Genomic DNA, 12,853 nt, shown 5'->3' on the forward strand with positions numbered 1-12,853 from the left:
AATAGTTTAGCCAGGGAAACTGAGAAACTGTACTATAGGACTTAATTGCCCAGAACCCCATATATATGTACATGTGTGTATGTGATATGTCTGTGTGGATAACATATTTGTGTGTGAATCTGTTTGCATACACATACATACATACATATATTACATACACATATTTATTTTTCATAATAATCCCAACCCCTGAAGTAAGCATATTAACAGTATCTATCTCATAGAATTCTTGTGAGATTTAAATGAAGTCCTTCCTCCGTGCCAAACACCATTCTACATGCTTTCTATGCACTAATTTTATTACTTTATTTACAGATGAGGAAACTGAAAACAGGAAGAGATACGTAACTTGCCCACAAAGTTGTAAGGGGCAAACTGGAAATCAAAGCCAGGCTATGTGGCTTCTAAACTCAAACTATAATTTTCAATATGATTACTGATAATGAAAATAAAAATTAAAAGTTTACAAGCTAAAATAAAAAAATATTAACATATAAAGACTCAAGAAAACTACACCAAGAAAAGGGATAAGAGGTTTTCAAATCTAAATGGCAATTTTTCTAACTCATGATAGAAGCCTTGCACATAATGCAGGGCACCTGGGTAGCTCAGTCGGTTAAGCATCTTCAGTTCAGTTCATGATCTCAGTTTCTTGAGTTCGAGCCCCACATCAGGCTCTCTGCTGTCAGCACAGCACCTGCTTTGAATCCTCTCTCTCTCTTTCTCAAATAAACATACAAAAAAAAAAAAAAAAAAAAAAAAGACTTGCACATAATGGGTACTAATATTTGCTGAATGTACTAGAATGGAAGAGTACAAAGATTAGTATTAAAGGCTGAATTATGTCCCCTGAAAAGATATGTCCAAGTCCTAACTCCTAGAACCTGTGAAGGTGACCTTATTTGGAAACAGGCTATAGGATCATTACAAATACACTCAAGTTAAGATGTGGTCATACTGGATTAGGGTGTCTTTAAAAGACAGAAATTTGGACAGACACACACAGGAAGAATGGTAACAAGAGAGACAACCCACAGAGCTCACGCTAAGGAATGCCAAGGATCACAGGCAATCACGAGAAGCTAGGAGAAAAGGACGGAAAAGATTCTCCCTCCAAGCCTCCAGAAGGAGCAAAACTTTGAAACACCTTGATTTAGAATTTCTGGTGTCCAGAACTGTGAGAGAATAAATGTTTTAAACCACCCAGTTTGTGGTAATTTGTTACAGAAGTCCTAGGAAACTAATCAGCATTATGTCCGAATAATGTAAAAACTATAATGTTTCATTTAGAAAAATAGTTTGGCACTTATTGTAAAACTAGCCATGCACTCAGCAATCATACTCTTGAGTATTTATTCCAGGAAAACAAAAACTACTGTTCACACAAACACCTGTGCATGAATGTTCACAAGAGCTTTATGTGCAATACCCCACACCTGGAAATAATTCAAATTGGTTAAATGGTTATTTAACCACTCAATGGGAGAGGAGTTAAATAAACCTGATGATACATCCATACAACTGACTACTACTCAACAATAAAAAAGAACAAACTTTTTTTTTATATAATTTATTGTCAAGTTAACTAACATACAGTGTATACAGTGCAAATTCCCATGATTCATCACTTACATACAACAGACAGTGCTCATCCCAACAAGTGCCCTCCTTAATGCCCATCACCCATTTACCTCCCCCTACCCCCACCTACCTCCCCCTTCAGCAACCCTCAGTTTGTTCTCTGTATTTAAGAGTCTCTTATGGTTTGCCTCCCTCTCAGTTTGAAACTATTTTTTCCCCTTCCCTTCCCCCATGGTCCTCTGTTAAGCTTCTCAAATTCCACATATGAATGATAACATATCTTATCTTTCTCTGACTTATTTCACTTAGCATAATACCCTCCAGTTCCATCCATGCTATTGCAAATGGCAAGATTTCATTCTTTCTCATTGCCAGGTAGTATTCCATTGTATATCTAAAACCACATCTTCTTTACCCATTCATCAGTCGATGGATATTTGTGCTCTTTCCATAATTTGGCTATTGTTGAGAGCGCCGCTGTAAACATTGGGGTACATGTGCACCCTTATGAATCAGCACTCCTGTATATTTTGGATAAATTCCTAGCAGTGCAATTGCTAGGTCACAGGGTAATTCTATTTTTAATGTTTTTGAGGAACCTTCACACTGTTTTCCAGAGCAGCTACATCAGTTTGCATTCTCACCAACAGTGCAAGAAGGTTCCCGTTTCTCCACATCCGTGCCAACATCTGTTGTTTCCTGAGTTGTTAATTTTAGCCACTTTGACCAGTGTGAGGTGGTATCTCAATGTAGTTTTTTTGTTGTTGTTTTTTCTAAATGTTTATTCATTCAGGGGCAGACAGAATCTGAAGCAGGCTCCAGGATCCCAGCTGTGAGCACAGAGTCTGACTTAGGGCTTGAACTCATGAACCGTGAGATCATGACCTGAGCGAAAGTCGGACACTTAACCAACTGAGCCACCCAGGAGCCCCTCAATGTGGTTTTGATTTGTATTTCCATGATAATGAGTGATGTTAAGCATCTTTTCATGTGTCTGTTTGTCATCTGAATGTCTTCTATGGAAAAGTGTTTATTCATGTCTTCTGCCCATTTCTTCAATGGACTGTTTTTCGGGCATTGAGTTTGGTAAGTTCTTTATAGATTTTGGATACTATCCCTTTATCCAATAGGTCATTTGCAAATATCTTCTCCCCTTCCGTCAGTTGCCTTTTAGTTTTGTTGACTGTTTCCTTTGCAGTGCAGAAGGTTTTTACCTTGATGAGGTCCCAATAGTTCATTTTTGCTTTTATTTCCCCCCCCTTCAGAAACGTCAAATAAGAAGTTGCTGCGGCTGAGGTCAAAGAGGTTGTTCCTGGTTTCTACTCCAGGATTTTGATGGCTTCCCATCACATTTAGGTCTTTCATCCATTTTGAGTTTATTTTTGTGCATGGTGTAAGAAAGTGGTCCAGTTTCATTGTTCTGCATGTTGCTGTCCAGTTCTCCCAGCACCATTTCCTAAAGAGACTGTCTTTTTTCTATTGGATACTCTTTCCTGCTTTGTCAAAGATTAGTTGGCCATACATTTGTGGGTCCAATTCTGGGTTCTCTGTTCTATTCCATTGGTCTAGGTGTCCGTTTTTGTGCAAATACAACACTGTCTTGATGATTACAGATTTGTAGCAGAGGCTAAAGTCCGGGATTGTGATGCCTCTCGCTTTGGTTTTCTTTTTCAATATTACTTTGGCTATTTGGGGTCTTTTGTGGTTCCATACAAATTTTAGGGTTGTTCGTTCCAGCTCTGAGAAGAATGCTGGTGTAATTCTGATTGGGATTGCACTGAATGTATAAACTGCTTTGGGTAGTATCAACATTTTTACAATATTTCTTCTTCCAATCCGTGAGCATGGAATGTTTTTAAAAGGAACAAACTTGGGGCGCCTGGGTGGCGCAGTCGGTTAAGCGTCCGACTTCAGCCAGGTCACGATCTCGCGGTCCGTGAGTTCGAGCCCCGCATCAGGCTCTGGGCTGATGGCTCGGAGCCTGGAGCCTGTTTCCGATTCTGTGTCTCCCTCTCTCTCTGCCCCTCCCCCGTTCATGCTCTGTCTCTCTCTGTCCCAAAAATAAATAAAAAACGTTGAAAAAAAAATTTAAAAAAAAAAAAAAAAAAAGGAACAAACTTTTTGTTGAAACTTGGATGGACTTCCAGGGCATTACACTTAGTGAAAAAAGCCAATCCCAGAAGGCCATATACTGTTTTATTTCATTTATACAACATTCTCAAAATGACAAAACTACAGAGATGGAAAACAGATTAGCAGTTTTCAGTGTACAGGGATGGGAGGGGAGGAGTCTGACTATAACGGGGTGGCAGAGGGAGTTCCTTCGTGCAGATGAAACAGTCCTGTAACCAACACCAGGAATCTATACATTGGATCAAACCACAGAGAACTATTCACACATACACACAAATGTACGTAAAAACTGGTAAAACTGTAAAAACTAAATAAGATCTGTAATCTATTCGAAAATACTGTCATGTATGAAGGTCAATTTCCTGCTTTTAATATTGTACTACAATAATATAAGATGTCACCATTGGGAAAAGCTGGGAGGAGGGTTGACAGAACTCTATGTACAAGTTTTGCAACTTCCTCTTAGTCAATGAATTATTTCAAAATAAAAAGGTTTTTTTAAAGCCACCTGAAGAACAAGAAAGGGATAAAGTATACTAAATCAATATCAAAAATGTTTTGTTTCTTACCTTCAGACTCTTTAGATAATTTGAGAGCATACTGGGATGGAACCGATTTTCTTCAGCAACTTGACTATCATATCTTGGTCCTAACATTGTCTTCAGAGGTAAGAATCTTCCTAAACAACATTAAGATGGGTAACAATTTTCATTAAAGAAAATGTTCCAAGTTGAAACTATAATTAGCAATTCTCAAATCACTTTCTTAAAATGTTTTAAATAGAACTGTTCATGAAGTATTCTCAATCTAAACTACACCTTTTACAAGTACCACCTTAGAATTTTTAAATAAATTCCAGAAATTGACAATCAAATATAATAGCAAAAGAATAATTACCAGTGAATGGAACTTCCAAAAAGACTCTTAAGTTTGGGGAACAGGGTGGGATGCAGGGAGTATGGACAAAATAGGTGAAGGGGCTTAAGGAGTACAAACTTTCACTAATAAAATAAATAAGTCACAGGGATGAAATGAACAGCATAGGAAATAGAGTCAATAATATTGTAACAACACTGTATGGTGACAGAAGGTAACGACACATCATGGTAAGCACTTGATAATGTACAGAATTGTCCAATTACTGTCGTACACCTGAAACTAATATAACATTCTATGTCAACTATAGCTGATTAATAAAATTTTTTAAAGTAAAAATAATAAAAAATTAAAAAGCATTGGGTAATAGTTTTTTAAAAAAGACTAAGGTTTTAAACTACTACATTAAAAAGTTACTGCCTTAAAGTTCTTAAATACAGGAAAATTGATAATGGAGTGAATTAAATAAGTTCTTTAAAATTCTTAATTTTACTTTTTTACTATGAACCTTCTCCATCTCATGCACTTTATCCTGCATTCCAGCATAGGGATCATGCTGACAAGCATATCAACCAAAATCACCTTTCAAACAACCATTATCAGTGATCATAATTTCAGCAAGACTAACTGACCTCTTTGACCTTTTTTTTTCCTGAATCATAATATAAGCATAAAAGTAGCCACCTCATATAATCAATTTTAAAATCAATTATTTTAACTGATTTATATCTTAAAACACAATATCCATAAGAATAAATATCTACCTAAAATAACCTCAGTAAAATCTTAACATCTGTTCAGAGGTTTTAACCTAAATCTCATAAAAACATAATTTTTAAAATTTTTATTTTCTACAAAACTACTCAAGATCACCAATAACTTCTACACTGCAAAATCCAATTGTCAATTCTCAGTTCTCAAAGAACTGGTCACTGTTCAATTCAAGACCACTTTTTAAATTCAATTTAATTTTTAATTCTTGAATCACGTTTTCACTTGGCTTTCAGGATACTACATATTTCTGGTTTTCCTCCTATATCTCTGGCCTCTACTTCTCAACCTCCTTTACTAGCTCCCCCTAACTCCCTGACCCTTCAATGTTTTGTCCCAGGGCTCTGTCCTCACACCTTTCTATCGACATTCACTCACCTGGTGTCTCATCTGGTCTCACAGCTTTAAAAGCTATCAACGTGCTGCTGACTTAACAATGTGTATCTCCAGTCCAAACCTCTCCCTGAACTCTAGGCTCAGATATCAAACTGCCTAGCTGACTTAATCTCCACTTGATGTCAAAATATGTCTCAGACCTCACTTCCAAACCTGAGCTCTCAATATTCCAACTCCAAAAGCTGCTCCTCTCATGGTCTTCCCCATCTCAGCAAATGGTTAACATTATTTTTTTAGTACCTCAGGCCAAACCGTTTAGAGTTATCCTTGACCCCTCTCTTTTTCTCATACCCCATGTCCAATCCATCAGCAAATCCTCTCGGATCTATCTTCAAAATATATCCAGAATCTAATCACTTTTCACTTCTCACCACCTCTACCATCATCTCATCTAAATTCTTATACTTCATTTAGCTTATTTAACAAATAGTTAATAAGCACTTATTGTGTACCAGGCATTGTTCTAGGTACATGGAATACATTAGTGAAAAGAAAAAAAAAAAAAAAACAGACAAAAATCCCTGCCCTCACAGAGCTTGTATTCTATTGGGGAAAAAATGAACTATAAACAAGAAACATAACAAATAAGGAAATAATATGATATGTTAGAAGATTCATCCCATTAGACCCTCTCTCCTCCTCACTGCTGTCTCAGAAGTCTGATCCTGTTTCCATCAGCTCCTCCAGGCTTCACTTCTTATCAACGTCAGAGTCCACAGCTGATCATCATAATCAGTCCCTTCTAAACACCCTTAACCTCGTTCCTCCTCCTGCATCACTCGACCACACTCACCTGAGAAAAACCCAGACCTCAACAAACTCAACCACCTGACTTCTTTGGCCCTACACTTGCGCAGCTCAGGGCTCCCAGAGAAAATCTCACAGCACAGCAGATAGCTGACACCATCAACCATAATCACCAATCTCAAAGGCAATCCTACCACATGCCACCACCTTCCGTGACAAATATTTCATATATTCCTCATTCATAAAATCTAGCAAGCTTCCCCATCCCCTTTTCAACTGACAGCTTTATGCTACACCTCAGTGAAAAGGTAAAAAGAAACAGAAATAATAATATAAGCTAACTTTGCATGCTCACCACATATCAAGCACCATTTAAAACATTTTACACAGATTAATTCATTTACTCCTAACAAAAAAGTAAATGCTGTTATTATCCCCATTTTACAAGTGAGAAAATCAAAGCAAGAGACATTAACTTGCCCAAATGTCACACTTTATTCTAATAAATGGGGAAAAAGAGGGATTCAAACGCAGGTGATACAGATGTTAACTGTTCAACAATGCCTCTCCACCATCAGACAAAAACTTGTCTTACCTTTGCGGTTAATCTACAAAACTTTCTGTATCTCAATTCATCTTCTCTTTCATCTCCCATCCTTCCCCCATTAAAGGCAATCCCCTCCCCTCTGCTCTGGATTCCCTTCTGTGTTCCCTCCTCAAGGACCATGAATCATCTCTTCCTCCCCTCAACGTTGTTACCAACTTTTCCAGTATCTTAACATCTCAGCAGCATCTCATATATTTGACAACTCCTTCTTTCTCAAAAAATTCTCTTGGCTTCCATGGCAATCCATGGTTGGATTACACCATCCCCAATTTCTGGCTACTCCTTCTCAATTCCTACATTCTCTCTTTTTTCCTCTACCAGACTTCAAAATTCTGGATTTCTGTGGGTTCTGTCCTACGCCTTCTCCATTTTCTCTACTCTCTAGAAGGTCTTATCCACTGCCATGGCAGAAACAATGCTATCTGTTGACCAAATTTTTTATTTTCCTCTTCCAGGGCACATGGAAAGACTACATTTCTCAGCTTCTCTTGTCGTTAGGTGAGGTCCATGTGACTGGATTTTAGCCAGTGGGATAACAGCAGGGGTTAAACATACTACCAAGGCTGGCCACAAAACCCCCCGAGAGATCACTCATTCCTGCTCTTCCCCTTCTATGACAACCTTAGAGGTCACACATTTAAAAGGATGGCAGCACAAGATGTAAAGAGCCCAGAGGTTCACCACAAGAGAATTACCTACAAAAGCTAAGCTGACAGACAATGCATTGAGATATGAATGAGAAATAAACATGTTTTGATTGAAACCCCTGAATTTGGGAAGTTGTCTGCTAAAGAAACTAGCATTACTTATTCTGATTAATCAACTACCATGTCTTTAAATATTGTCTTTATTTGATGATTGTTAAATGTGTATCTCCAACTCAAACTTGTTTGAATTCCAAACCATATATCCAACTGTATACTCAACATCTCTTCTTGAGTAATCAGCACCTTAAGAATACCTCTTCCAGGGGCACCCGGGTGGCTCAGTCAGTTGAGCGTCTGACTTTGGCTCAGGTCATGATCTCACGGCTCGTGAGTTCGAGCCCCATGTTGGGCTCTGTGCTCAGAGCCTGGAGACTGCTTCTGTTTCTGTGTCTCCCTCTCTCTCTGCCCCTAACCCACTCACATTCTGTCTCTGTCTCTCTCAAAAATAAATAAACATTAAAAAAAATTTTTTTTAAAAAAGAATACCTCTTCCAACCCACTTCTCCCCAATAAGCCCAATCATCCTACTGCATAAGCCAGGAACTTAGGACTCATTTTTAACTCTTTCCCTCATTCTATATCCAAATTCTGTCCATTTTCCCTCTTTAACATCTGTCAAATCAGCCTACCACTCTTCAACTCTACTTTTAAACCATCACCATTGTCTTTCACCTGGACTATCACAACAAATTCCTAACTAGTCTCCCTACTTCCATTTTTATCTCTTTCACTTCATTAAACATAGAGCAATCAAAGTAAATTTTTTTTTCCAAGTAAACTCTACACCCAATGTGGGGCTCAAACTCACGACCCAGAGATCAAGAGTCACATGCTCTACGGACTGAGCCACCAAGGTGTCCCTATTCAAAGGACACCTTTCTTTAGTTTTGACAAGTTTTTTTTTTATTAGTTTATTTATTTATTTTGACAGAAAGAGAGAGTGTGATTGGGGAGGGACAGAGAGAGAGAGAGAGAGAGAGAGAGAGAGAGAGAGAGAGAGAGAGAGAGAATCCCAAGCGGGCTCTATGCTGACAGCGGCACTCAAACCCACAAACCATGAGATCATAACCTGAGTCAAAATCAAGAGTCAGACACTTAACCAACTGAGCCACCCAGGCACCCCCAAAGCAAGCTTTTTAGGGCGCCTGCCTGGCTCAGTTCACAGAGCACGTGACTCCAGATCTTGGGGTTATGAGTTCAAGGCTCACATTGGCATGGAGCTTACTTTAAAAAAAAAAAAAGTAAGCTTCTTAAAACTGATGTCAAATCACCTCATTCCAGTGCTTTAAATACTGCAATAGTTTGCCAGTGCAATTTAAAAGCATATAAATATTAAAATTCCTTATCACACCCTATTAGCATGTATGATCTGGCTCATACTCTCCAACCTCATATCTTCACTTTCAGTCTGAGATCTCTACTATCATCATCCTATCCTAAAGCCTTTCCAAAAAAAAAAAATACCCCACAATTATCCATCTAGCAAACTTCTATTTATTCAAGATAATTCATGAATCACCTCCTCCAGGAAGCCTTCCATAATCCCCTTCTTCTTCCTCATCACCTCTTCCCCAACCTCAAATAAAGAATTAGGCTTATCACCTCTGATATTCCATTATATTCTATAACAGTTGTGATCGTACTTGTTACAACATAACTATCTTAAAATGATTTTCTATTCCCATGAGATTATGTACTCTTTAAGGTAAGGAACTATGTCTAAATCATCTCCCTAGCCCCAAGGACTAGCAGAAAGTAGACTCTCAAATATTTGCTAAGTAATATGACTCCAAAGCCACCATCCCTATCACTAGACTGTTTCATATTACATTCCTACAGTTAGTTCCTGGTGGGTTCTTCACATAGGAAGTACAAGTAAGTACCAAGTAATTTTTTTTAAGTTTTACTTATTTTAAGTAATCTCTATACCCAACATGAGGCTCAAACTCACAACCCCAAGATCAAGAGTCATGTGCTCTTCCAACTGAGACAGCCAGGTGCCCCAAGTACAAGATTATTTTATGTTGAATGATCTACCTATAAGAAATGAGAATTTTGCATTCTTCAAAGTGTTCACCTGAAACCTATCACTAACCAGGTGAAAAAAAGGATTCTTCAGAGATAAAACTTGGCCCTATCTTCTGGAGCTCTCTCTCATTGGAAGTCTGGTTTAATTAAAGAAGGTGACTTCTTTAATAGTCAACAGTGAAACAGATTATATTTAATTAGTACCATCTTCTAAATCAGGAAAATCATTAACATCTAACACCAATGAGATGCATCTAATGTCTACAGTGAGAAAATTTAAGCAGCCATAACACATCTTCCTAATATGCCAAAAACCAAAGAATTATCCAACAAGCATGGATTATTTTTATAATCAGAAAAAAAAAAGGAAGAAAATATGAGGCAGAAAATGGAATGTGAATTATTCCTTATTTTTCACTGAAGACTGCAAGAATATAGCTAGTATTTCTCGCTCCACCTAAAATATTGCTAACCTTGCATTTCCAAAATAAACACTTCTAGGATATACAGACAGAACTTTTTTTTTTTTAATTTTTTTTTCAACGTTTTTTTATTTATTTTTGGGACAGAGAGAGACAGAGCATGAACGGGGGAGGGGCAGAGAGAGAGGGAGACACAGAATCGGAAACAGGCTCCAGGCTCCGAGCCATCAGCCCAGAGCCTGACGCGGGGCTCGAACTCACGGACCGCGAGATCGTGACCTGGCTGAAGTCGGACGCTTAACCGACTGCGCCACCCAGGTGCCCCAATACAGACAGAACTTTGAGGGAACTTTGGAGAAATTTACCAAGAATTGTACATTGTATTCACTTTACTTTCTAATAAGCATCACAAACCAAAGCAGTATTGATTACTATTAGTAAAGATCCAATTTGATTATCAAGAGGCCTGGGGTTCTGTCCAAGGACAATTAATCAGATAGGTGAGCTTAGTATCTCACCAAGCCATAATAATTAAGAATCTAATTTTTGGAAGCCAAGATATTCTAATACAATAATAAAGAAAAGCTTTATTCCTGGCCCTTCATTCCCAGTAGAGGGAGAAATAAAGGCACACAACTCTATTTCTCAGAGAGGCATAAAGCTGCCTGAGTTAGTGCCTTACCTGCTGCTACTACCTCCAGTCAGTGTCACATTCCTTCCACTAATCTAACAGTAAGTCAGTATTCTGATCTCTGTCACTGCCAGCCTCCAGATTACATTAGAATTCTGGTATTAAACCATTTTTCTAATTCCAAATTTTAGAAATCACTTTGGCAAGGACTTCTTTATGATTTTGTTTTTCTCACAAATCAGTGCAGGAGATAACTCTAATAAAAGAATCCAGGAAACATGCTCCAAACTAGAAAAGAAGCCAGGCATCTAAGTTTAGAGGTTTCTTCATAGCTCCACAGAGAAAACCACATGTAAAACAGAAAGAATTCACTACTAAGTTAGAGATGGTAATGGGAAAAAAGTCAAAACGGTTGAAGATTTAAGACCTACGAAGAAAAATATAAAGAATTGTGATCAATTCATTTGAATAAGTACAATGATTATAAAATACAAACTGTTTTCATTTCAAGTGCAAATACACGTAAAAATGGTTAGAGCATAAAGAAAAAGGGGCACCTGGGTGGCTCAGTCAGTTAAGCGTCGGACTTCGGCTCAAGTCATGATCTCGTGGTTCTAAGTTCGAGCCCCACGTTGGGCTCTGTGCTGACAGCTGAGAGCGAGAGCCTGCTTGGGATTCTGTGTCTCCCTCTCTGTCTGCCTCTCCCCTGCTCATGCTCTGTCTCTCTGAATCTCAATAAATAAACACTAAAAAAATTTTTTAAAAGAAAAACATTTCCTCATTCTAAGACTTCCTTAGGTTATCTTTCAATATCACTTGTCCACAGTGGATATGGCTTTACTGACAAGATTTTATATAAAATGTGAAGAAACGCTGACAAATTCAGGAGAACCTGAATAAAAAGTGACAAGAGAATCTCTTCCAACAATTTTAAATAACTAGTCTGATATACTATACATATGTACATAATAAGCAATCATGGGGGTGCCTGGGTGGCTCAGTCGGTTAAACGTCCGACTTTGGTTCAGGTCATGATCTCACAGTTCATGGGTTCAAGCCCCACATCGGGCTCTGTGCTGACAGCTCAGAGCCTGGAGCCTGTTTCAGATTCTGTGTCTCCCTCTCTGCCCCTCCCCTGTTCATGCTCTGTGTCTCTGTCTCAAAAATAAATAAACGTTAAAAAAAAAAAAAAAAAGCAATCAATCATGGTTTACTACAAAACCTTTTAATTTTTGTTGCAAAATACCTTCTAGAATAAGCAGTAAGAGTTAAAATTTAAATCTCTCACTCTTGCAAAAAAAATAATAAAATAAATAAAATAAAATAAAGTAAAATAAAATAAATCTTTCACTCTTCAAAAGACATTGTTAAGAAAATGAAAAGGCAAGCCACAGATGAGAGGGAAAAAAATTTAAGCATATATCCAACAAAGGGCTTGTATTTACAGCTCAACAATAAGATAAAAACCCAATTAAAAAATCAGTACGAGATTTGGACATTTAACAAAAGATATGTGAATTGCCAAGAAACTCAACATCAAACCACAATATTACTAAATACCTACAGTCGGTAAAATTAAAAAGACTGGTGGGGCGCCTGGGTGGCTCAGCCAGTTAAGCGTCCGACTTCAGCTCAGGTCACGATCTCGCGGTCCGTGAGTTCGAGCCCCGCATCAGGCTCTGGGCTGATGGCTCAGAGCCTGGAGCCTGCTTCCGATTCTGTGTCTCCCTCTCTCTCTGCCCCTCCCCCGTTCATGCTCTGTCTCTCTCTGTCTCAAAAATAAATGTTAAAAAAAAAAAAAAAAAGACTGGTCATACCAAGTGTTGGAGAGGATGTGGAGCAGAGAACTCTCATACATGGATGGTGGGAATGTATAATATTATGACTTTGGAATGTTAAGACTTTGGCATCTTTTTAAAAGGTTAAACATACACCTACCATATGATCCATTCCT

The 12,853-nt window shown here is 38.1% G+C and overlaps 1 protein-coding gene across 1 annotated transcript in view; it reads right to left on the reverse strand.

Moving 5' to 3' along the window:
- RNGTT (RNA guanylyltransferase and 5'-phosphatase) overlaps positions 1–12,853 on the reverse strand; it is a 317,924-nt gene that overhangs the window by 303,805 nt on the left and 1,266 nt on the right. The window contains exon 2 of the mRNA XM_058734685.1: positions 4,284–4,393. Coding sequence (XP_058590668.1) covers positions 4,284–4,393 — 110 coding nt within the window. The remainder of the gene's footprint in view (positions 1–4,283; positions 4,394–12,853) is intronic.

Source organism: Neofelis nebulosa, chromosome 6 (genome assembly GCF_028018385.1).
Source record: "Neofelis nebulosa isolate mNeoNeb1 chromosome 6, mNeoNeb1.pri, whole genome shotgun sequence".
Classification (NCBI taxonomy): domain Eukaryota; kingdom Metazoa; phylum Chordata; class Mammalia; order Carnivora; family Felidae; genus Neofelis; species Neofelis nebulosa.